This window comes from Micromys minutus (assembly GCF_963924665.1).
Source record: "Micromys minutus genome assembly, chromosome: 10".
Taxonomy (NCBI): Eukaryota; Metazoa; Chordata; class Mammalia; order Rodentia; family Muridae; genus Micromys; species Micromys minutus.
In genome coordinates, this window is record NC_137979.1 from 45,597,510 (window position 1) to 45,623,237 (window position 25,728).

Consider the following 25,728-nt stretch of genomic DNA (forward strand, 5'->3'; position numbering starts at 1 on the left):
CTTCTACACATGTAGATGTCAGTATGTGTTTTCTCCTTCCACCAAGTGAGTCCTGGTGACTAAACCCTGGTCCACAGGCTTGGCAGCAAATACCTACTTATCCAAGCCCTCTTTCCAGCCCTAGTCCCTGATTTTAAAAATCGACTTAAAGAGCCTGTCGTGGGGGCTGGAGAGATGGCTCAGCAGTTGGGAGCACTAGCTGCTCTTTCAGAGGACCTGAGTTCAGTTCCCAGCACACTCATGGCTCACAGCTGTCTATATCTGTAGTCTCACGGGATCATATGACTTCTTCTGGTTTAATAAATAGATTATAAAATGTTCACATACGTTAAAAACATAAATTGGACTGGAATGACGGCTCAGTGGTTAAGAGCACTGACTGCTCTTCCCGAGGTCCTGAGTTCAAATCCCAGCAACCCATTGGTGGCTCACAACCAGATATAATGAGATCTGATGCCCTCTTCCTGTGTGTCTGAAGACAGCAACAGTGTACTTACATATAATAAATAAATCTTAAAAACAAAACAAAAAAAAATAACAAATCTTTTTTTTTTAAAAGAGGCTGTCTCGTTTCAGAAATGTTATTTAGTCTGGTATGTTCACTAAATATATTTTTTGTTTTTTCTCTTCCAGCTGCCCGTGGAGCCCCACCTCTGCCACCCATTCTCAGGTGAAGCCTGGCGTGGTCCTGCGCCTCAGGAAAAGGATGGACCTCCTCTTCTCAGATGGTCCCCCAACCCCTAACACCTGCATGAGAGCTCCTACAGTGTTTCTCCAGTGCAACCAACCCTAGACTCTGAGCATCCTTTCAGCCCAGCTCCATCTATGCATCTCCTCTCTGGACTTGGTGATTGGACTCTTCCTATTGGCAGTAGGGCCTCATGCCCATAACCACCTTCTTCCAGCAAGCCCTGCTAGCCAGAGGAGGAGAAAGCTTCCAAGTCTCCTGCTTCTTCCAGGGAAAGGGGCCTTGTTATGGTGAATGGACTCACATTGGGCATGTTGAAAATACAACCCCTGTCTCAGTCATTCACCCAGGGCGAAGTGTGTTGTGTGCATTATAGTTCATAGTTTAGGAGGTTGGTGTGGCCAAGACTTCTGAGGAAAGGGAATTCCATGATGCAGGAAGGGTTTGCAGAGAAGTGATCTGTTTTAAAGGTCAGGTTACAGAAAGGACAAGGAAATGGGTCTTCTTCATTTTTAAGAGTGTTTTGGTTTTGTTCTCATCCCTCTTCCCCCATCCCAAGAGATGAGTTGTACATACACACTAAGTACTAATCAGTTAACTGAACAATAAAAGGGCATGAAATAAACTGAGGATCATTTCAGAGCTAGTCAGCTCTTATGCAGCTAAGGGCCAGGGCTGTCCAAGCTCTGGGGCCTCCTGCCCCTTCCCCAGGGTGCTAGGCTGAAGGGTGTCCTTTCCCAGTCCCTCAAAAGAAGAGTTGCTTTTTGTTGAGGGCATTGTCCATTCCCAGGTCACAAACCCTACAGACTTCTCACAAGACATGAAAAGATAGGGGCCTTAACCACAGCCTCTTGATGGCTTCAGATTTTTTCTGGTTAACCCTGAAGTGGTCACCCTTGGAGAATGCTCCAGGGAGACTAAGGGAAACAGGAAGCACTCACTACATGGAGTGTCTGACTTTTCAGGATCAGTAAGATCTTGAAAACTGCTCATGTGTTTGAAAAGCGGGCTCTTCCTGTTTTCTCTGCCACCCACCTTCCTGAGACTGCTGGGTTTAAGGCCCTGGAGTAGAAAAGGGAGCTTCGGAAGGATATGCAGAGTCCTTTAAACCAAGAAGCACAAAGACCAGGAGGCAGGTCTTCCCTGGCGGCCAGCAATACATTGTTTTTTTGTCTTCCAGGTTGTAGGCAAATAGCACAGGATGTCACAACTGAGGCTGGTCCAGACAAGTCGGTTTCCTATGGTCCTTGACCTGGGCACAAGCTGCTCAAATCTTGCATGACAGTGGGGAGACCAGGCTGTTTTTTGAGTTGGGTAGGGGAAAGAGTGAAAGACTTCTATGTATATCACAGGGTTAAAGTGTCATAGGGACCTTTTTTTCTTGTTTTTATTCTTACTCTTCATTCCCCGCCCCCCCGACAGAGTTTCTCTGTGTGTTTCTGGCTGTCCTGGAACTCACTCTGTTGACCAGGCTGGCCTCAAACTCAGAGATCACCCTGCCTCTGCCTCCGCCTCCCAGGTGCCGGGACCAAAGGTGTGCGCCACCACACCTGGCTCATAGGGACCTTTCTAATCTAGTGGAACTCAGGCTAAGGACTGTGTGTTATGAACTGGCAAAGGTGCCTAACTTGGTTTATTTATTGTCACCATTGCCAGCTCCTGGACCACTTGGACTCTGGGGACAGGCAGTGGTTCAATCTCACCAGACTGTTAACTGTTCACTATTTATCCTTCTTAAATCTGTCGGCAGTTACGCTCCCAGCCTCCTAAGTGAACAGAGCTAAGAGAGGGAGAAGAGCGGACACTGGGAGGATTCCAGGGTAGATGCTAAGTGTTGAACTTGACTGTGAAGTCTTCCCATTTGTTGTTGAAATGGGAGCTGATGCCTTTTGTACAATGTATCAAAGTGTGAAAATTTTCTCTTACTGAAACATAGAACATCAAAAATATATGTGTGTGTACACATACATACATACACACACACACACACACACATCCCTACTTACAAATAAAGCCAAACCCCAGCTCTTTGCTCGGGCTGATGATACCTTCCTCGACTTGACCTGCACCCTTTCTATTCCCCAGATTCAGACTGTGTCATGTGGGTATTGATTTTATTCTTATTGTCTTTGCCTGGTGGAACAACCACCAAAAACAGGCCTGGGATTAGATCTAAGTGAACTTGCTCCTCCAGTTGATGGAGCATGTTGATGAAACACCTAACTTAAATGTCTTTGCCTTACTCATCATTTGGTCCTGCTGTTAATAACAAATTTATCATGTATATTTGCTATTGAAGATGGGAATGTGATCCTCAAAATTGTTGGTCTATTTTGTATGTTGTACAAAGCTTGTAACACAGGTGTAAGGTGGGTGGGCTGTGAGAACACTGAAAATTTCCCCTTAGAAACTGTCCTTTTATGTCCTCATGGGAATGTTGTCTCTTCAGTGGAAGATTGGGTGGTCTCATGTTGAGGCAATTGCTTAGTCCCTTTAATTCCCTTATCCCCTCCCAAAGGGGAGAGACATTGCCCAGCTACGCAGCCAGAAGCTTTGTCAACAGCTCTCGTGGGATTTTTCCCTAATGGGAAACACTTGATAGCTGTTTCTTACTGCCCTGCCTGACTCCAGGCAGTAGTTCTGATTTTCAGATGAGCTAGATGCCCGCCCCTCTTCCCTTTTCTCCAGTTACCAAACCTGGACCAAAGTACTTCATATTCCAGGTGTGGTTTCCTCTCTCCTGGGATTTGCTGCAGCTGCAGAGCTCTGCCCTTTTCACAGCCTTGACCACTTGTGTGAACCCATAGGGCTATCCCAGTTGATGGATGTGAGGCGGTCATCACCAGGAATTCATCCCTGCCCCCTTTCCTAGCAAAGGCAAAGAAACTATTCACTGGCCATTGCCCCGGGGGAATCCCCTCACCCAGTGGCTTCCTGTCTTGAAACCGGGACTTACCTCCAGGGAGATGTGAGGGGGGTGGGGATAACTGTAAATAGATTTTCTGCAGAGCAACTCAGGGTTGGGGTATGTTTAATTCTCCTGATCACTTGAAAAATATGTAGGCTGAATGCTTCTGGAGTGTGGGAGAAATGCGACTCCGGGGTCCTTCGTTGTCTGGGGGTGGAGTGTAGGGCGTCAGGCCCTTCGATAGCATGACTGCACTGTCCTTCTGAAAACCCAACCTGCCATCAGCTACAAATCAGATTCTTCACATTCCGGGTGTAAGCTTTCCCTGTGACTCTCAGTCCCTAGCGATGTGGTCAGGGGAACTCTGTTAAACCACCCAAATTTAGGGAATGAGAGAGAAGAGAGGAGGCCCCGATAATTCTGCCTTCAAGATTAATTTCTTGGAAACAAAACGGAAAAAAAAAAATAACCACCTTCAATCACAGGCAAAAACAAACCTCCCCCAAAACAAAGAACAGCAACCATTTAACTAAAGAAAGGGTCTGGTTCCGCTCCGCCCCATGTTCATCGTGCCTTTACTTGTGTTAGGTCTCTGTGCTTTCTTCCTCCCCGCTCTGACGTCATTAATTAAAACCTTCCTTGACAACCGCTGTTTCCTTTCTGCTTGTTTCTTACAGCTTGGTGGGTTTCTTTTCTGGTTGTTCTCCGACTTACCTGGTAGCAGAGGGACTTAGCGCACCCCCGTTTGTTTTTTCATATCTAACTTTTCTCCATTCCCAGTTTCCAGCTTGGAAGTTACAGTCAACACCGAGTAAGAGACCAGAGTGCTGTGTGTGCATGTGCGCGAGAGCGTGTGTATCTGCATGTGGGTCAGTTTCTTTGAAAAATAATTTATTGTGTGATTTATTTTGGAATTTTTGTTTGGGTTACAGTGCTGCTCCACAATAGCACGGTTCCTGCACCCCCACCCCCACCCCCCACCCCCACCCCCCACCCCCCACCCCCGGCATAAAATGTATTATCTGGTCTCAGGTTGGATTCCTTGGTACACTTCTTTCTGTGCAGTTTAATTAAACCTTAAAAGCAAAACACAAAAAAGAAACTCTGTATTTTTGTCATGAGCAATACTGTTTCGAGTGATGGGGGGAGGAGGAAGCCCACTGTCTCCTCTGGGCAAGCATAGCAGGCAGTTTGATTTCAGGCTCCCTTAAGAAAGGCCATGTGGATGTGTGCGCTGGAAGTACCCGCAGCTTCCTGAGGGCTTTCTCTGCCTATGTGTTTTAAAAATCACCATTTTGGCCTGGCTGACCAGGGATTGTTTTGTATTTGCTGCCAAACTCCCCATTGCCTTTCTCTCAAGGAGCCCTGGAGGTTCCTTTCTGTGGGTTCTGTTTCTTGTGACCCCTTCTTCCTGGGTCTGTGCTTTGAGGCTGTCTCAACCAGACAGTGGAAGAAAAGGTGGGGGCAGGGCCCTCATCTTGTGAATCCATTTGTATGTGGGTGCTGTTTCTCTTTGTTTTTCAAGACAGGGTTTCTCTGTGTAGCCCTGGCTGACCTGGAACTCACTGGGTTGGCCTTGATCCTCTAGCTTCTTCCACTGCTGGGTTCAAAGGTGTGCACTACCACGCCTTCACTGCGTTTTCAGCTGGAATCTTAGCTAGTCTTCTTGAGCTTTGACTTGAGGTGTTAAAATTCAACCAGGCCTCCTTTGTGTTTGTGGCTGACAGTTACTGCAATAGAATCCACTGGATTTGACTTGAACTTTTGCTGCTAGTACAGCAGCCAGTACTTCCCTCCAGGTTTATAATGGGTGTGTGTGTGGATCACTCTCAGGGAATCTAGCTAGGTATAATGGGTGTGTGTGTGTGCATGTGTGGATTGCTCTCTGGGAAACTAGATTAGAAAAACCTGCCAGGGAAGGGTTACTACCAGAGTAACTGAATTCCTGATTGTTTGACCCATTATTGTTATTAATATGAATAATAAACTATTTATTGGTTTCATTGTTCTTTCTGACTTAATAGCCTGCATATGGCACTTGCTTAAATGACCCTCAACTTCTACCCTTGTAAATTATCTCACTCAGATAGTATTGTTGGTCCATGCCTGTACCTTTGCACATGCTCAGAAAGATGCCAGACAGGTCTTTCTAGTTTGACTTGATTCCTGCCCTGTGACCCTCTGTGAGTTAAGAGATAAGAACACCAGCCTGCTCCGTGTTGATTGCTCAGGCACTGCTGTGGGTGCTGTGAATGTGCCTCTTAAGTATTTCCTGGCCCAGACCATGAACCGCAACTCATGGGAAGGAATCTGCCTTCCTCTTGCTTCTCAACACTCTGTAGATGGTAAAATGCTAATCTCAGGATCCTGACCACACCAGAGAAGAATTACAAGAAAGGCTTCACCTTTGACACCACCGGCATCCAGTCTGATCTGTTTTCACAGATAATTAAATGTATTCTGTGTCCATGGCTTTGAGGTTTAAAGGACTGTGTATGTGCTTTATAGCTATAAAAATTATTCCTTCCGTTTGGCATTCCTTATAGATTCCTATACACATAGCTGACCTGGTCTTGGCCGGTAAAGCCTATAGTCTAGTAGAGCCTAGTCAACAAGAAGAGGTTATGCAGGGAATTGAAGGACTTTAATAGGGGCTGACCAGGAAGGAAAGCAACACATTCCAGCCAGGAACCTGAGTACAAAGGTACAGAGAGGAACTCTGTGTATGAGGTTACTGGAGGAGAAGCCTCCAGCAGGTAACCTTTTACAGGTCAGTCATGACCTGCCTGCCTGCAAACTTCTCTTGAGCTGGTGCTTAAAAAAAAAAAAAAAAAAAAAAAACCAAAAAACCCTGTGACTGCTTTCTTAGGCTGTAATATGCACAATAAATACAACTTCCCTGCTCCCTCCCCTGTAACTCAGGTCATGTACTACTATCTTTGAAGCTGACTGGGCATATATTGCTATTTCAGACTGTGGGCAGCTTTTAGGTCTTCAGGTTACAAGGATATAAGCTGGAGAGGTGGTCTCAGATTCCACTGTCCTGGTAGAAACAGCATCAGAGCTGAAAGTCTCCCTTCCATGGTATTTTCTCCCATCCGTGGCGGCTTGTTTTCTTCTGGAGTTGTTGGCTGCTAGAAAACCTTGACAAAATGTACCCCTTGACCATCTTGATCTGTTTAGAACCCAACTCTGTCTAATCCTCCTCTATAATTAAGTAGTCAAGAGTTTAGTTTTCAGTCAGACTTTTAAATGAAAATATCAGCTCTTCGAACTAGTTATAAAAACCACCTAGGGTGCTCATAAAGACTAATTACGGTGATAGGTAAAATACTGAGCTCAGCCCTATACACTTAAAGGACTCGTTGGCTCTTACCAGCTATTTCAAATAAGAGTTAGCTGATGGTTTTCCTGTTGCTCTCCTATTCCTAGATTTATGTAAATTTTATTTGGGATCGGAGAATAAAAAGTTATTTTATAGCTAGGTGTGGTGGTGCACACCTTTAATCCCAGCACTTGAGAGGCAGACCCAGACAGATCTCCGAGTTTGAGGCCAGCCTAGTTTCTGTGGTTCCAGGACAGCAAAGCCTCAAAAAAAAAAAAAAAAAAAAAAAAAAAACCAAGAACAAGATCCCATAAACTTTACCATTACCTAGAATTGGGTTCTGGTCTTCAAAGAACCCGAGGGTTATTAACATTGGAGCCTGGCCTGCCTGCAAATGACTGCTCTAATTTACATTTTTCATTAAACGCTCAGCTTGCCTCTCCAATAACTGTCTTCCGTGGCTCTGAAACCCTAGTGCTTGGCCATAAAAGATTTTCAAATTAAAGGGACATAATTTCATTCCCTACGATGTGTAGGTAGATAAATGGTAAGAAGGCACTAGGAATGTATTGCCTTGAAATTTTACGTTTCGTGTTGAACTTGTTCCTTACTTCTCAAGTGAAAGTGAATAAACGGTGAGATGATGTCAGTTTGCTTATATAGGTCTAGAACTTGCCCCCCCCCCCCCCCGCAACCCCAAACCCTCGTTCAAACCTCGACTTCCTCACAGAAAACTGACTTTACGCATTCATCTGCTTCATGCCGTACAGGACCGCCCCTCAAAGAGTAGCACTTCTATAGCAGCCCCCTTAATCTAACCCACCAGAATAATGAAAATAGGTACATTTAGCAAAGAAGAGGAACAAAGATAACCCCAATAGAAATAAAAATGCGGAAGTAGACTGCGTGAGGCAAAAAACTACATTTCCCGCAAGGCATTGCGGCGTGGCGAGGTCGAAAGCGCGCCTTTCCTGGGAGGTCTCAGAGGTTAACACCCTCCCGGGCGAGTGGGTGTGACTTCGTGTTGGGCTCTGAGACCTGGGGCTGTCCTATTGGCTGCCGGTCGCCCCCGGCGAAGGCGTGGTGATTAGTGACAACTAATCAGAAGCCAGGCTGGGCTTTGGCGGGAGACGGGAACGCTGCGGTAGAGTGGATTTGGCGCGAGCTGAGTTTGCAGCTGCAGTGGATCTAGTGGCGGGAGAATCTTTGCGGTTGTGATCGAGACACGAAAAGCGTGGACAGAGCGACACAGCCCCGAAGAGTGAAAAGCTCCGTGAGGTCTGGTGCCCAGGGAGTTGAGGCTGGTTCGAGCAAGGCCGGTGGAGAGCGGAAATCGCCTGAGGTCTGAGGCTGGGTCAGGGAGGGGGTTGTGAGCTCTAGCAGCGGTTCGAGCATGGAGTGTTGGGAAGGAGCAGAGAGCTAGCTGCTGGGAGGAAACGGTGTAGGGTGGGGTTGAGAGTTTTGTGGAGTGCTGGCTAGTTCAGAGGAGGACGGAGCTGCACTGCTTTTGCCTGGGAGAGCTTAAATGTGAGGGTCTGGAACTAAACCAGTGCTAAGGACGTCTCGTGTGTCTTTAGTTATAGGAATCACTGGAGATAAACGTCTGCCATCGCTTAAGTGTAAGAGCCTGAAGTGTGTAATATGTGTATAACGGAATGTTACACGTCCTAGGCAGACAGACGTTACCTTTTATTACATAGATTTGCTTCTTTGCCTGGGAAGCAGAACTAAATGTTAAAAATGCTATGTTAACATGATTTGTGGCGTGCGGGGTCCCCAGTATAAATAAACTCGCTGTGTTTTTCCTCTTTGCTTTTCCGATTCTCCTTTGTATCCAGTTGTGTGGCCATCATGCCTCAAACCCGATCCCAGACACAAGCTACCATCGGCTTTCCGAAGAAGAAGCTGTCTAAGACCCTGAACAAAACAAACTCCCGTGACAGAGAGGTAAAGCTTAGGAACGTCCAGCCTGTACCCACCACGCCATGTGCCGACACAAAAATTCTGCCTCTCAGTCCCCGAAAACGTTTGGGTAAGTGGTACACTTTGTGGGTACAACTTTTCAACTGAGCTCTCAGCCGCGGTGCTGAGATGCCTGGCTGATGAAACCTGAGGAGTATTTGTTTTCATAATGGCTGCCAAGTGTGTACTAAACTTCACAGTTAAGCTGTTCACTAGTAGAGATCTTTGCCGAGGAACCTAGGTTCTACATTTTCTTGGTTCTGTCCTTTAAATTTTCCTTGAAGTTATAGTGTTGTGAAATGAAGAAGAAACAAGTAAGTGCTTTTAATCTCAGCACTTAGAAGGCAGAGGCGGGTGGATCTCTTTGAGTTTGGGGCCAGCCTGGTCCACAGAATGGGTTTTAGGACTGCCTAGGTTACACAGAGAACCCGTCTTGAGAAAGAAAAAGCAATTAGGTGAGATTCTTAATTTTTTAAAATTATTTTTGTTTTTAAATAGTATTTAATCATTTCTACTTTTGGATGTATTATTTGGTTGTTTGGGGTTTTTTGGTTTGGTTTGGTTTTTTTGATCTCTAACTTCAGGCTGGCCTAGACTTACTTTGTAGCCCAGGATTGCCTCAAATTTGAGGTCCTTCTCGCACTACCATGCACTCTGTGTTAATGGGACAGCTGCTGGATGTTAAGGATTGAACCCAAGAACTTATATGTTCTTTGCATGCCCAGGCGGAGTTTTTGTACTGCTCCTTGATGTGTATGGGGAGCATCTGTTAGTGGGGGATGACTGGCCATATCTGAAGATTGTTCCAGTTGAGGGGATGGCATTGGAACAGTGAGTAAAAGCCAACAAGGCTGCTGGACATCCAACAGTGTGCGCAAACAGCTTCCTATAGAGGGAAGTTATTTATTCCAAGATGTCAGTAGTGCCAAGGTTGATGAGTTTCACTCCACTGGAACTACCAAATGATAAGATTCAGGAGCGCCATCTGGTGGCCACATTGGCTCCTTGGTGAGACATTTCTTGCCAGTGATGGTGGTGAATGCCTTTTTGGAGGGCAAAGGGAAGCAGATCTTTTGTGAATTCAGGGGCAGCCTGGGTTACCAGGCCAGCCATGGCTACACGGAGAAATCCTGTCTCAAAAAAAGAAAGAAATTCACCTCTTTCTGAATGTGGGAGAAGTCTCTGGTTCTTTCCTGCCTTCCCCTTCGAAGGACCACATTCTACAGATAGTGTTTTAGGGGCTGACAGCATTGTGGTGAGTGACATGTTCTGCTTCATGTTCTAGGTGACGACAACCTGTGCAACACTCCTCGTTTATCTCCCTGTTCTCCACCAAAGCTGGGCAAGAAAGAGAACGGCCCCCCTCGCTCACATATGCGGAAGGGGTGCAGATTAATATTCGATGATGAGCTGACAGTTAAGACTTCCATCCAAAAAGAACAGGACAGAGTTCAACAACAGCAGATAATTTCCTCAGCTCAGAGAGGTCAAGAGAGGGAAACAAATCCTGAGCAGAAATGTCCACCAGAGAAGGAATCCGCACGTATAAGACTGTTCAAGCAAGAAGGTGAGTCCTTATGTGGTAGCACGGGGACTGTGCCGAGGGTCTGAATGAAACCCGGTCACCTTTGGCTATGTCTTATTGTCCTATATTCTGGCGCAGGCACTTGCTATCAGCAAGCAAAGCTTGCCCTGAATACAGCTATCCCGGATCGGCTGCCTGCCAGAGAACAGGAGATGGGTGTCATCAGGGATTTCCTGAAGAAACACATCTGTGGGAAAAAAGCTGGAAGTCTCTACCTTTCTGGTGCTCCTGGAACTGGGAAAACTGCCTGTTTAAACCGGATTCTGCAAGACTTCAAGGTACCCTAAGAATCTGAATTGTGGATACTTTGCTGAAACGTGTGTGTGTGTGTGTGTGTGTGTGTGTGTGTGTGTGTGTGTGTGTGTGTGTGTGTGTGTGTTGTGTGTGTGTGTGTGTCCCCATGTGCGCATGTTTTGCTTGCAAGTATGTTTCTGCGAGGATGTTGGATCTAAACAGTTCTAAGCAGTTATGTGCTGCGATATGGGTGCTGGGAATTAAACCTGGGTCCTTTGGAAGAGCAGCCATCACTGAGCTATCTTTCCCAGCCCCAACAATTGACTACTAAGGGCTAAGAAAGAATAGATGGTTAGGAGATCAAATGCTGCCTAATAGTAAGAAATGTTGTCTGTTCGGGCTATAGATCTTTCCAAAGAAAGTAGAGCTTTGCTCTTGTGTCCTGTTAGCTCTCCGAGACCTGGTCAGGTTTGAGGAAGCTGTTGTCTGAAGCCAACTTAACTCCTATGTTTGTGTCTCTTTCTTTAACCTAGAAGGAAGTGAAAGGCTTTAAAACGATCATGCTGAATTGCATGTCCCTGAGGAGTGCCCAGGCTGTGTTCCCAGCTATTGCTCAGGAGATTGGTCAGGAGGAGCTGTGCAAAGCAGCTGGGAAGGACTTGATGAGGAGGCTGGAAAAGCACGTGACAGCCGTGAGGGGCCCCATGATGTGAGTGTCTCTGCTACATGAGTTTAAATTTTAACTGTTTTGTTGTTTTGTTTGGGGTAGGTTTTGGGTTTGGTTTGGTTTGATTTTTTTTCAAATGGCTTCCTTTGTGTGTCTTTTAGCACTGTAGACCAGGCTGGCATTAAACTCACAGCAATCTGCCTGCCTCTGCCCCCTGAGTGCTGGGGTTAAAGGCGTGTGTGTATCATTACTGCCAGGCCTAGTTTAAAGTGTAACTGTTAAGCTAGTTCCTTGAAAGCAATTGGATAATGCCTGTCGGTGATGGAGGCTGTTGTCCTACCAACCTAAGGCAAGCAACCTAAGGTTAGCTCAGATCAAACTTGGAAGACTGAGAATGTGGCTGGTGCTGATTATTTCTCTTTTTATGTAGTGTGTTGGTGTTGGACGAGATGGATCAGCTGGACAGCAAAGGGCAGGATGTATTATACACACTGTTTGAGTGGCCGTGGCTAAGCGATTCCCGACTGGTACTCATTGGTGAGTGCTCAGTTGGTGGTTAATGTGAAACTTTGTTACTTGTTTAAAATCTGTTCAGCTTATTACGTGTGTGAAGTGTGTTGGTGCACACGTGTGTGTAGAGGCCAGACGTTGATATCACAGGTCTTCAGCTTCTCACTGTCAAGTTTTTAGTTACCAAGGCAGTATCTTTTGCTGAACCTGGAGCTCACTCCCTCAGTCTAGCTGGACAGCTTGTCCTGGGATCTCAACTCTGTCTCCTGAGTTGACATGGCTTCCGAGGATCTGAACCCAGCTCCTCACCTGTACATAGCCAGCGCTTAACACACTGAGCCATGTCATTTCCCTGTGCACGCTAGTTTCCTCTCATTATTTCATGTGTATGGGTGTTTTGCCCAGATGCAGCTCTGTACTGCTTGGATCCCTAATACACATGGAGGCCAGAAGAGGGCATCTGATCCCCTAAGTTGCAGTTACAAATCTATAAGCCAGCTTTCTGTCTTAACAAAATAAGAAAATTACTACGGTACTAAGTTAATAGAAGGCGCATTTGTTAGTGCTGAATAAAAATGACAAAGAAGCCTCACGCCACAGTGCATTCTTGTGGTCACAGCTATTAGGAGGATGAAGCAGGAAGATCATGATTTAGAGCATCGTAGCAAGATCCTTTTATTTTTATATTTTTAAAAGAATTGTTTGTTTAATGTATACAAGTACACTGTAGCTGTCTTCGGACACCAGAAGAGGGCATCAGATCTCATTACAGATGGTTGTGAGCCACCATGTGGTTGCTGGGATTTGAACTCAGGGCCTCTGGAAGAGCAGTTGGTGCTCTGAACCACTGAGCCGTCTCTCCAGCCCCTGATCCTTTCATTTTTACTTTTTTCCCCCTTGGAACTGAGGACTGAATCCAGGGCCTTGCACTTGCTAGGCAAACGCTCTACTGCTGAGCTAAGCCCCCAACCCCCTTATTATTACTATTAGTAGTAGTAGTTGTGGTGCTGTTATGCAGCTGTTGGAGAGATGGCTCATTAGGCGAGGTGCTTGCTGCATAATCATGAGAGATCCTGTCTCAAAAAATAAAGTGAAGGACCCGGAAGGAGAACCTCTGATGTCAGCTTGGACTCCGCCTACACTCACACTGAAGTACATATGCACATGTGTACATCCAACACATACAGTCATGCAAAGTGACATGGGCAGTGAAGGGTGTGAGTTGCTGAGAGAGCATGTGCTTAGCATGTACAGAGCCCTGGCTTCCGTTCTCATCACATATGTGCTCAAAAGAAAACAAACTACCACTTTTGTTTGTTTGTTTGTTTGTTTGTTTGTTCTATACAAGTACACTCTTCAGACACACCAGAAGAGGGCATCAGATCTCATTACAGATGGTTGTGAGCCACCATGTGGTTGCTGGGATTTGAACTCAGAACCTCTGGAAGAACAGTGAGTGCTCTTAACCACTGAGCCATCTCTCCAGCCCAAAATACCATATTTTGCAACAATAGATTTGTTTTTTGGTTTGTCTTGGTTTTCTTTTTTTTTTTAAGATTTTATTTATTTTTATATATGCAAATTCACTATTGCTGTCTTCAGACACACCAGAAGAGGGGTATTGGATCCCATGACAGATGGTTGTGAACCACCATGTGGTTACTGGGATTTGAACTCAGGACCTCTGGAAGGAGCAGTCAGTGCTCTTAACTGCTGAGCCATCTCTCCAGCCCCTTGTCTTGGTTTTCAAGTCAGGGTTTCTCTGCTTTTCCCTGGCTGTCCTAGAACTAGCTCTGTAGACCAGGCTGGCCTTGAACTCAGATCCACCTACCTCCCAGGAGCTGTGATCAAAGGTGGAGGCACACCACACCTGGCTCAATACATTTGTATTTTTGAGGAAGAGTCTCACTGCAACCCTGACTAGCAGTGAATTCAACAGAAATCTGCCTGCCCAGCCTCTTTTCTCCTTCCTGGAGACAAGATCCCTTGTTCAGGGTAGCCTCAAACCGTGATCCTCCTGTCTCAGTCTCCCCTGCGTTGGGACTATGAGCGCACATCAGTATACCTGTGTAAGCACTGTGTCTTACCTAGTAGGTCCACGTCTTACCTAGTAGGCCCATCTCACTTTTTAGCGTATGGAGCAAGTGAAAGCAACAGTTGAAAAGCTGGGTTAAGCCTGGGAATCTTAGGGGACTTAATTTCCTTTTAGGATGATTTTACTGCCCGTGGTAATTGTTATTTACCTTGTCAGGTATTGCTAATACCCTAGATCTCACAGACAGAATTCTGCCAAGACTTGAAGCTAGAGAAAACTGTAAGCCACAGTTACTGAACTTCCCACCTTACACCAGGAATCAGATAGCGGCCATCTTGCAGGACAGACTTACTCAGGTGAGTACCGCCTGCTATGCCAAGTGCTGTTGCAGGGATAATCTCTGATGCAAAACTAACCACAGGTTTCAAATATTTCCGTTTGATTGCTTTATTAATGTGTGTGGCAAGCTCCCACGGACCATAATGAGTGAGAACGTTTTTATGTGAATTTCTTCACACGGCTTCGTTTATTGGCTGCCTCACTGTTGAGTGAGAGGGCTCGTGCTTCCTTAATGGCTTTTAAAAGGTGGGGCCTGGGCCAGTGTGGTGGCTCCACAGGGAAAGGCACTGGTCAGCAGCTATGATGGACCTGAGTTCAGTTCCTGCGACCCAGGTGGTAGGAGGAGCCTGGAAATTGTCCTCTGACCTCCATGGCTGTGGCTCTACCACCCCACCTCCGCTCCGAACAGAAATAAACACGCGTGATAAATTTTGAAGCATGGGGCCTATGAGCTGCGGGTAGTGGTGAATGTCTTTAGTCCCTGCACTTGGGAAACGGGCAGGTAGATGACTTGAGTTGGAGGCTGGCCAAGGCTACCTAGAGCCTGTCTCAAAAAAACAAAAAGCAAAACAAAGGCGGGTCTATTGAAAATTGTAGATTCAATTGCTTTTTTTTAATGCCATTCACAAACCTCCACACCACATTTCTGTAAAATTCTTAAATCCGTGCAGTGTGTCCCTTAGAACTAAAGAGGAGAGCACTTGGATTTAGTCCTTTGCAGTACTGTTAAGCTCAGCCTTGAGCACACACACCCCCACTCCCCAGATTACTTAGTCTGTGAAATATGTATATGATTAGATTTAGCAACGTAAAGAAACTTCATTTTATTTATTACCAGAACTGGGATTCATGAGACCTCTCGTGCAAGGCAGTATATACTGAGCTTTGTTTGTTTTGAATTTATATTTTCTATATATTTATTTATTTGAGACAGTCTCACTGTGTTAACTCAACGTTAGATCCTCCTGCTGTAGTTAGGATTTCGGGCCAGTGTTAACTAAGCCTGGCTCAAATGTCTTCTGGGTCTTGTCCAAAGGTATCAAAAGACCAGGTTCTGGACAGTGCTGCGATTCAGTTCTGTGCCCGCAAAGTGTCTGCTGTTTCGGGGGACATCCGTAAAGCGCTGGATGTTTGCAGGTGAGTTATGGTGCTGTTTTTATTAAAAAAGAAATGTCGTTGATCTGGTGTTGCTCAGATGAATGTGACTTAAGAGGCTCCTCTCTGCCTCTCTTCGTGCTCAGAAAAGAGGACTTGTTTCTCAGTGGGGAGCACTGGTTTTCCACCGCGTTAATGTGTGAGACATTATCAGTCCATTACCTACAGAGGGAGAAACAAATGAGATGTTGCCGGCACTCCCCGTGGTGATTATAGATTGGTTAATTACATTTGTATTAAAAGAGACTCCAGTTTGCTTTTCCATTCGCTGGTCTCAAGCAGGTTTATTTATGGACCTGAACCATCTTTGCCTTTAGACTTTCTTTTTCCTTTGCTTTTGTGGGCACCGCTTCCTCCTTCCAGTTGGTGGTCCCCCAAGTCCTACCCTAGACCTCTTTCTCTCTTCTGTCCCCAGCCCCTCCTGCTGGGGAAAGCCTGTGTGCTGACTGATGAAAGTTCTTCCTCCCAGTAGGGGCACTGGGTCCATTAAAATGATCCTTGCTGTGCTGGCCCGCTGGTCCAACTTACCCCTATTGCCTTACTAAAGATCCAGGTCTGCCCATGGCCTCCTGTGGGCCAAGCACTTTATAGAAAGAACAGTGGGAGAGGAAGCTCTTCCTGTTGCTAGATGGCATGCTCTAGACTGAAAGTTTGCCCTAGTCAGCAAACTACTTGAGTAAAGACGACATCTATGAGTAATGGCCATGCGGGTCAGCGAGATTAGCCAACATGTGTCCTATATCTGAGGATTCCCCTTTTGGGTCTGCTGTGTGGGAGCACTGTGCAGCCCCCACACCATATATCCTGTCTGCCCAGGACATTTTTTGTCTAAAATGTTATTGGCTTGGTGTGTGACAACCTACTTGACATCAGTAAAAGCAAGAAGAGTAGTAGAATTTCCTAAATTCTTGGAAGTCAGATACGTCCCCCTTAGGTTACAACATAACCCAGTTTATTTTCAGGCAGGGTCTCCTAGGTAAACTGGCTGGTCTGGAGCTTCCTATGTAAGCTGGTCTCTTAATGTGTATTTACTTTTTTTTTCTTCTCTAAGATTTGTTTATTTATTTCATGTATGTGAGTGCACTGTCGCTGTCTTCATACACAGAAAAGGGCATCAGATCCCATTACAGATGGTTGTGAGCCACCATGTGGTTGCTGGGAATTGAACTCAGGACCTCTGGAAGAGCAGTCAGTGCTCTTAACCACTGAGCCATCTTCCAGCCCATATTTACTTTTTTTAGCTGTGTGTATGTGTGCTGTTACTGTGTCTACATATTACATGTGTGTGCAGTGCCTCTGATGGCCAGAAGAGGGCATCAAATCCCCTGGAGCTGGAGTTACAGGTGGTTGAGCAAGCTGCCTGTTGTGGGTGCTGGGCACCAAACTTGTAAGGGACCTTGTTGGGTTTTTGTTTTGGTTTTTTTTATTTTATTTTATTTATTTATTTTTGTTTCTTGGGTTTTTTTTAGTTAATGTACCTACTTTGGGATGTGGTGGCTTGGTGTGGTATTTGGTTTGGTTCAAACTAAATTAATTTTAGACTTATTTATTTATTTATTTATTTATTTTATAGGCGAGCTATTGAAATTGTAGAGTCGGATGTCAGGAGCCAGACAATCCTCAAACCACTCTCCGAATGTGAGTAGCTTACCTGCTTCCTGTCGGCCTTTCTAAACAGTTACCTTGCCGAGGAGAGGGAGAGGGAAAGACAGTTAAACCTCCTTTCACTCGGCAGATACAAGAGGGAGCAGGGCTTGGCTTCATCTAGTTCATTTCAGTCTTGCCTGCCAGTGTCAGTCTGTGTGGTGCTGGAAATGAGCTCCCAGGAGTCTTCATGAGTGGTGAGGCTGGAGGATTAAGGTTTCTTTCGAGGCTCTGGGAATGAAACTGAGGTTTCAGGGTTCAGCTGCCTTCTCTCTGGGTGTGTCGGGTGCCCTTTAGGTCCTTCCGTAGGAGAAGGTGATGCCTGTTAAGTAAAGGGAGGAAGGAAAAGGGATGCGGTGAGCAAGCAGATCAGGAGTTCATCTCAGGACAGGCTGCCGAGGCAGAGCACAGAGACCCCGTGGCTGTCACAAATAAGGCTGAGTTCCCTTTTTCTTCACTGTCAGATGTCACTCAACTGTAAACCGTATGCTTACCAGTGCTTAGTGTCCAGTGTCAGTCTCTAGAAACAGTTATCCCATCCTTACAGGCTCCCTTCCCCTAGCAGTAACACACAGGCTTGTCAGTGGCCCTGAGATCAGCACTGGCCTGTGATGCTAAAAGACCTCCCAGGTTCCTAGCGTAGATTATGAGAGTAACCTAATTCCCATCCTTTGACTTCTGATATTTGTGTGGGGCCTAGTACTATAGAAAGCTAAATATGACTTCAACTAAATATAAGGAACTTTCTAATGCACAGAAATAACTAGGTTCTCCAGCACTGAAGACAGGCAACAAGAAGCTGGCTAGATGTCAAGGGTGAGCCATGCCCGTGATCCCATCATTCAGTATGGTCACTACAAGTTCAAGGCCAGCGCAGGAACATAAAAAGGACTCTCACACAATGAAACAGAAGAATGGGATAGGAAGGGACTTTGCCATTGTAGAGGGGGTAAGGATAGACTTCCAAGTTCCTTTCATTGGGGAACTTCTGCTACTTGACTGTGAGCTCTGGTTTCTCTATTAGCCTTCTGCAGCTTCCTGCTTGTGGTAAAGCAATAGAAACAGATTGTTGTGGGGCAACTACAGACCGTCTCAGGAAGTAACTGCAGGCCTAGGTTGTTAGAGAGCAAATCCTGCCCCTCTCACAGCTGTGCTTCTCCAAACTGGGGCCATGGCCCATGTGTTCACCATAGTTCCCAGCCTCCAGCTCTGGGGACAGTGCTACATGCTAGGCTAACCCGTGCTGTTTTCTCGGACACATGAATGAACCTCAGAGGTCATTTGGGAAAGCCATCTGGGGTGTAGAGCCAAAGCTGGGATTGACTTGACTGGCCATGCTTATCTACCTGTTTGACTCAAAACGTTAGATAATTTTCCCGATTTTCCTTTTCCTTTCATGACTGTCAGTCAGTCGCCTTTGCTTCAGGGTTTTAGACTGAGGTTCAACTGAGGGGCTTTGCACAAGGGAAGTGCTGCAGCACCAGGCTTCATCCCAGCTGCCCTCTGGGACACTTGGCCGTGCTTGATGACATCTGTCTGGGTTCTTGCTTCTTCAGGAGGGTAGATGAGTTGTCTTCTCAACATTAAACTACATCCTAAAGGACAAGATAAACAACATTATTTCCCAGAGAAAAGACAATCCTGCCTTCTGGGACTGTTTCTTCCCTTGTTTTCCACCCCAGAAACAGAACCTCTGCCGTGTCGTTACATAGTCACATGGGTTTCTTCTGGCTAAAACATGCACTGTATGTCTCCACACATATACAGGCAATATTTTAGAAACTGAATAAAGTGCTGGATGGGAGTGTGTGCGTCTTTAATCCTAGCCCTTAGGAAGCAGAGGACAGAGTTCGAGAATAGCTACGCAAAGAGAAACCCTGTCTTGGAGGAGAAAGAAGGAAGGAAGGAAGGAAGGAAGGAAGGAAGGAAGGAAGGAAGGAAATAAATAAGGCTTGCTGGCTCTGCAGAGATGGCTTGGTGGATAAGAACACTGACTGCTCTGCCATAGGTCCTGGGTTCAGTTCCCAGCAACCACATGGTGGCTCACAACCAACCATCTGTAACGGGATTGTGTGTCTGAAGACAGAGACAATGTGCTCATAATATAAGTAAATAGATCTTTAAATAAATAAAGCTTGCTTACTTTGCAGGTAAATCCTCCTGTGAGTCGCCGGTTCCCAAGCGTGTTGGTCTTACTCACATATCCCAAGTCATTTCAGAAGTTGATGGTAACAGGGTGACTTTGAGCCAAGAAAACACACAGGATTCCCTTCCTCTCCAGCAGAAGATCTTGGTTTGCTCTTTGCTGCTTTTGACCAGGCGGCTGAAGATCAAAGAGGTCACCCTGGGGAAGGTAAGCTTCCAGTCTCAGCAGGTGGAGCTACTTCCCAAAAAGACCTGTCATCCCCGGGACCATGGGAGTTAAAAATGGGTTATCAGTAAGAATGAATGTTAGCATCGCTTCGTTTAGGCAGAGGCAGGTGAAGCTTTTGCACATTTGACCCAGCCTGGTCTACATAGTGAGTCCTAAGCCAACCAAGGCTACACGGTAGTGAGACATTATCTCAAAAACATGAGTTAGGGCCAGGCAGTGGTGGCCATGCCTTTAATAACAAAACTCTGGGAGACAGCGGCAGGTGAACTCCAGGCCAGTCTAATCTCCATATTGAGTTCCAGGATAGCCAGGGCTACGTAGAAAGATCATGTCTCACCACCCTTAACCCCCTACCCCAAAATTTAAAAACTGAGTTAGCCATTACCAGATATAGTGATACAGTACCTGGTACCTAGGAGTCAGAGACAGCATGGTTGCCAGCCAGGGCTACATGGAACCCATCTTTGTCTCATTTCTGTGTTTCCCAGGGAACTTACATAAAGCCCTGTTCCTAAGGTCTACATCAGGGGAAGATGTCCCAACAGTTAATAGCAATTGCTATTTTTGCAGAAACCCCGGTTCCAGTCCCAACACCCACACGGTGGCTCACAACCATCTGTAACTTCAGTTCCAGGGGATCTGACGACCATTTTGCCCTCCATGGCCACTAGGCATGAGCACGGCTTACTTACATAAATACGTGCCAGCAAAACACACAAAATAAAAATACATTTTTTAAAGGATAACCATGAAGTATTGGGGGTACAGAAATTCTGTGAAAAGTGGGAGGTGGGATGTTCAGGTAACTTAAGACATGGTTTCTGGGCTTTTGTTTTTCAGTCTGTAGGGTTCTGAGACTTAGCATCTAAGTGACACTTGTTCTCCCTCCTTTCCTCACAGTTATATGACGCCTACAGTAGCGTCTGTCGCAAACAGCAGGTGGCAGCTGTCGACCAGTCTGAGTGTTTGTCTCTCTCTGGACTCCTGGAGTCCAGGGGCATTGTGGGATTAAAGAAAAATAAGGAGAGCCGCCTCACCAAGGTACGAGTGATGGCTTTTTTGTGTGCCCCTGCTTTTGTTTGTCCTGTCTTGGAGAGCATGTCCTTCACCAAAGTAAAGATTAGAAATGACTGGTGAATAGTTCTTCTGCCAGTTAGGGCTTAAGATGTGAGGACAGAGCAGTGTGGTTCGGGCCACTGGGGATGGCGGCGGTTAACCCGCCAGCCTGAGGAGAGTGGAGTACGATGGGGGTGTAACTGTGTGTGCTGGTGAGCGAGTGCATGTGCTCTTGATCACAGAAAGTCCTTTGCTCTTTCTAGGTGTCTCTGAAGATTGAAGAAAAGGAAATAGAGCATGTCCTGAGAGGCAAAGCTTTCATTGGGAACATCCTTGCTGCCGGCCTGCCCTGAACACTTCTCTTACTCCGGAGCCTGCAGGTGTCCCACTGGCATTTGGCAGCCCCGGGGAGTCTTCATTTTAGTTTGGAGACTGTCACGGCCTTTTTTTTTTTTTTTTTTTTTTACTCCGCACCAGTAAATTTTAGCGTATTAATTCATGAGTGTTAGCACTGGCTGATATCTTTGACTCTTAATGTTTTTAACCCATAAAAGTGACCGAGTGCTAGGTGTGATGGCACATGCCTGAGAAATAAGAGTCAGGGGTTCAAGGCCATCCTCTGCTACATAGTGAGTTTGGGCCTGGACTACACGAGACTCTGTAAAAGTAAAACCAACAACCCCTTTTAAAGCAGTGTTTAGTACTTTTCCCTTTCACGTTCCTAGGCACGGTATCTGCAAGTATATACAGACTTGTGTTGAAGAATTTGTGTATATATATTACCTCTATCTACAAAGGATATATTTTGTAAAGGACTTGGAAGTTTAAAAGAATGAAACAGAATGATCCAGAAAATAATACACAAGCCTGCGTGGAGATACAAAGGCTGTTTTGTTCGGAGGATGCTCCGTTCTGTGACAAGTGCTGCTGCAGTGGACTTTTTAATGGACCGGTGTGGGGGCGATAAAGAGTGTAGCTACAGATTTAAATGTATTTATTTTTAAGTTTCGTTTGGTCTGCATCTGTTGTCTTTGTGGGTTTTTAGGCACAGAGGTACCACAGTGTTCATACCAGGGTCAAGCACTTTACCTTCTACAGTGTGTACCACTAGGACTGAACTCGGGCCATCAAGCTTGGCAGTGAGCGCCTATGCGCCATGCCATTGCATGGGCCTGGGTTGTCTTTAAGCAGCCACACTCCAGAGGTTAATATGGAAATACCTTCTCACCAGGGCTCGGTGCTGCACACCTTTCATCGCAGTCCTCAGATGTCAGAGGCATGTGGGTTTCTGTTCCAGACATGTTCCAGGGCAGCCTGGTCTACAGAGACCCCAGAAATAACAACAACAAAAAAATTAAAAATAACAAGCAGTGTGAAATACCCACTGGCACTTGCCCACAGTGTTAGCTTTCCTCAGATGAAGCCATGTTTCAATAGGATGCAGTTCAGGATGGATTTTCATCTGAACCCATAGGGTTACTGAGACTTCTGTATTTGATTTCTTGTGGCATTAAGTGGCAGTTTGTGACAGGGACACCAGAGGGCACCATTATAACACTGCTTTGAAAGTGTGGCCCAGGCAAGGGTGGTTTTGAGGGAAAGGGCAGGAAGGTGCCTGAGTCTGACTTGTTTGGGGGTTTGCTGTTCCTTTCGTACCTGGCTAAAATGACTGGCAGCAAACCTTGCTTGGTGTGTGAACGGTTTGAGCCTTCGATGTTCTCTAGGCGAGGCTGCTGCCTCATTGTCTGATCCGGCCCTGAGTTTGGGAATTTGATATGGGCACAGGAGATCTGTTGGCCACTCTTTCATTCAGCCCGCCTACTGTATCTTTGTAAAGTGATCTGAACCGCAGCAGGTGGGACGGGATGGGGTGGAGGGCAGAGAACCACACCACGCTGCCCACTGCTGTGTAGAAGAGTCCAGTTGGTAGATGGGAGCTTGGATGTCAAGCGCTCACACATTTTAATAGAGTGCTCATTCCCTCGGGGGAGATGCACAAGCAGGGAAGACAGTGCTCTCCCCAAGAAGTTTGGGAGATGTCTGGGACTGTAAGGGTTAAACGAGCATAATTGTAAAGATTGTCCGAAGACTGATGGGAAGCAGAGGCCGAATGGGATTGAGAACAGATGTGAGGCTTGATTTAAATTACATTTTATTGGATGCTGCAGCCTTAAGAGACGTGACTGCTTTACAGTTTGTTTCCACACTGTGGGCAGCTGCTGTCTGTTCTGTGTCCATAGTGGGGTCCTGCCCAGAAAGGAGCGGCCTCCCCGCCTCCTTGTATTTGAGGCTTGGCGCCTTCCTCTTAACTGTAGGACTTGAGTCAGGGACGTGGTTTGACTCTCAGCGGGACTGCGCTGTATCCTCCCTGGCTTCTAGCCAAGATCACATTTGCAGATTTCAAAGGGGCCAAGTTCCTTCCCCTCTCTACCTCTTCTTCCCCCCTCCCCATTTGGAAATGGGGCGTTGTGTGTAATGTTTTGTTAGTTTCCTTCAGCTCTTCCCCCACCCCCAGTCCCCCACTGTCGATTTCTAGGTCATTGCTGTTCTTAAGACTTCAGCAATTGGAACAGGGTTGGTTCTGTCAATGATGCGTGAAGCAGACTTAGAGTCCCTGCTTGGCTTCCGCTGCCCTTGTGGGAGCAGAGGCTGATGTATGTTTGTCAGTAAAGTCTTAAGTGTAATTCAGACGCCGGGGCGGAGAGGAAGAAAGTCCTTTCCTTGCCGGTTTTTCCTCACTGAAGCTGGAAGCTCTGGGAAGGTAGTGGGAGTTTTAAGTGGACAGGGATGGGCCTGTGGTTACTAGTTTTTGCCAGGATCTTAGGCCACATGGAGTAGTGGCAAAGATGCTGACCTACATTTTCTCCTTTTGAAGACACAGGGGTGTGTATATCCTGGTTTGTCATCATTATTATTATCGTTATTATTTTTTAAGAACCTGATTAGGCTTCCATAGTGTTGGGTACTGCTATGGAAAGAGCATAGAATCAATAAAGTTGGTACGGATGGATTTCAGCCCCAAGATGCCTCTGACATTTCTGGCTCAATGAAGCCAGCTAATTCCAAGAGTGTGTGAGGTCCAGCCTAGCTACCCAGAAATCAGAAAACTTGGCAGAGCCCTTTTCTTTTCCCTCCCTTCCTATTGCTCCTTGCTGCCGCACCACCACCCCACCCCCCCAGCACGAGAACATTACCACTGGACCTGGTGGTACCGGCTTTCCATCGCAGTTAGGCAGAACAAGTTCAAGGCCAACCCGGACAATTTAATAAAAGTTCCCGGGTTTGCCTGATAAGTGAAAGGCCCTGCATTCAATCCTCAGAGCTGGGGCTGGAAAGACGCCGCCATTAAGCCATGTTTTGTTTTGTTTTGTTTTGTTTTTTTGACAGTTCAGTTGGCAAAGTGCCTACTGTGCAAAGGTGAAGGCCCAAATTCAATCTCCAGGACACTGAGCCACACATTGACACACAAGGACTTTAATTCCAGCCCTAAGGAGGCGGGCAGATCCTTGGGGCTTGTTGTCTGGCCAGCTTCTGCTTGGTCAGTTCTGGTGAGAGACACCCCTGTTGTAAAACGACAACAAAACCCCACAAGCCTGGCCCGAGGAATGACACCTACAATTGACCTTTACCCTTCACAAGCACAAAAATGTCTTGACTATTGGGGTGGTATTGATGGTATATGGGAGGCGGTTCTGTTGTTTACTGTGTGGGAGAATCCCTTGCAGACTTTATTTACATTTGTATGGTCCTCCTGCTCTTACTGGGGTAAGTGCATTAACTGCTTTTTAGTGAAGGATACAAGGAAGATACTTAACCTCCCCCCCCCCCCCACCGACCCCACTAGAAAACAGTTCTGGAAGTGAACACTGCTGCAGAGACTTACTCTGGTGGGCAGTCCCAGGGCCTTGCAGCCCCTCCGTTGGATGTCCTGATTTGCTTCAGGTAACCTCTGTTGCTTCAGGGAGGCTTTGGCTATGGGTTGGAGACTTGCCTACAACCTAGGAAGAAGTAGGTCTCAAGAAGTTAACCTCACTCCCCAGAGAGAGTGCCCAGAAAGGTGCTCTGGGCACTGAGGACTGGGGAGGAAGCCACCTTTGATGTCCTACTTTTTAGCTTTGTGAGGGATATTATCTCTGTCTCCTCCTGATGCCTTCTCCACAGAGAAAGGTGTATGAGGCCTAAGTGTGTGTCCTCCTGTCTCATGGTCCAATTCCACCAGTCCAGATATTGCCAGTAGAAGCTAATTGGTGCAAGGGGCTGGGTAAAGGCTGGAGGCTGGCAAAAGGAGAGTCGGCTCCCGTTTTTTTTTTTTTTTTAATTTCTAATTGAGTTCTGAATCAGCCTCACTCGCTTTGATCCCTCCTCTGTTTCCCACACTGCCTGAAAGAGCTAGATCAGCACTTTGTAACAAGGGTGCGCCTGCTCCCCACACCCCCCCTCCCCTGACGCTCTCTGCCGCCGCCATCCTCTGCTTGTCTCCTTCAGTTAAGATAATGAAGATACTGAGAGATAAAATGTGTATTTAATAAGGGTGGGGGCAGGGAGGCGGAAAGGGGCAGCGAGGGCCTTCCCTAGTTTGGGGCCTCGCCAAGACTCTAGCTGAAAGCAAAGCTAGAGTAAGACTTGGCCTCAGGGTGTGGGGGTTTCTGGGCCTCCATCCAGCTGACTTCACTGCCTGCTGTTTGCCCTAAATTCCCCCACCTCCACCCTCTCACCCCCACACTCCTTTCCTTTCTGCTTGCTCCCAGTGGGAAAAAGGAGTCTCGCTTGACTTTCTTTTCAGCTGGAAACTTGGCCTTTGCTGTGGTACCCCCCACCCCAGTATCAGCTGCAAGGTCAGACTAGGGCAGCCCCCTGTAGCCTCGGCCTGTAGAAGCTGTGGGTTCACAGTGGGGGGCGAAAAAGCTGGAGTTAATGAAGGCCAGCTGCCCGGCTGGGTTCTGCCTACAGCTAGCTGGAGGCCGACGTTCCTTGGTGGTTAGGTAGAGGGGGAGGGTGACCTCCATTCCTGGGTACAAGGATATCCTGTGGCAGCGGGGCCTGTGCTTCTGGAGCTGGGTTTCATCCTGAGCTTGTGAGACTAGGTCTGCTTCCCTTTCCCCTACTCCTCCCCTCCCCAAATAACACTCAGCTCTCCCTGAGCTCCGTAACTGTCGTGGTGGCCCAGCTGAGGTCTGAGGAGCTCCAAGCCCTTTGGTAAACACTCATTAACTGCCTGGGAAGAATCCGGAGTCCTGTTTAACAGC

The 25,728-nt window shown here is 46.7% G+C and overlaps 2 protein-coding genes across 3 annotated transcripts in view; both read left to right on the plus strand.

The window, feature by feature from the left end:
• Positions 1–4,110, plus strand: part of WIPF2 (WAS/WASL interacting protein family member 2) — a 38,750-nt gene extending 34,640 nt beyond the window's left edge. Inside the window, exon 8 of the mRNA XM_080922754.1 lies at positions 634–4,110. Within this exon, the coding sequence (XP_080778880.1) occupies positions 634–674 (41 nt within the window). The 3' untranslated portion in view covers positions 675–4,110. The remainder of the gene's footprint in view (positions 1–633) is intronic.
• Positions 4,111–8,759: 4,649 nt separating this feature from the next.
• CDC6 (cell division cycle 6) lies at positions 8,760–20,835 on the plus strand (the record flags this gene model as incomplete). 2 transcript variants are annotated; one of them, XM_080922751.1, is made up of 11 exons in its annotated part: positions 8,760–8,953; positions 10,169–10,450; positions 10,547–10,746; positions 11,236–11,411; positions 11,800–11,906; positions 14,131–14,270; positions 15,290–15,390; positions 16,982–17,046; positions 19,203–19,405; positions 20,327–20,467; positions 20,746–20,835. In XM_080922751.1, the coding sequence occupies 11 exons, from the start codon at positions 8,773–8,775 to the stop codon at positions 20,833–20,835; spliced, it is 1,686 nt and encodes a 561-aa protein (XP_080778877.1). The 2 variants fall into 2 exon arrangements, with proteins under 2 accessions (XP_080778877.1, XP_080778878.1); XM_080922752.1 differs by having other exon boundaries at positions 8,773–8,953; positions 11,239–11,411.
• Between the last annotated feature and the right edge of the window lie 4,893 nt (positions 20,836–25,728).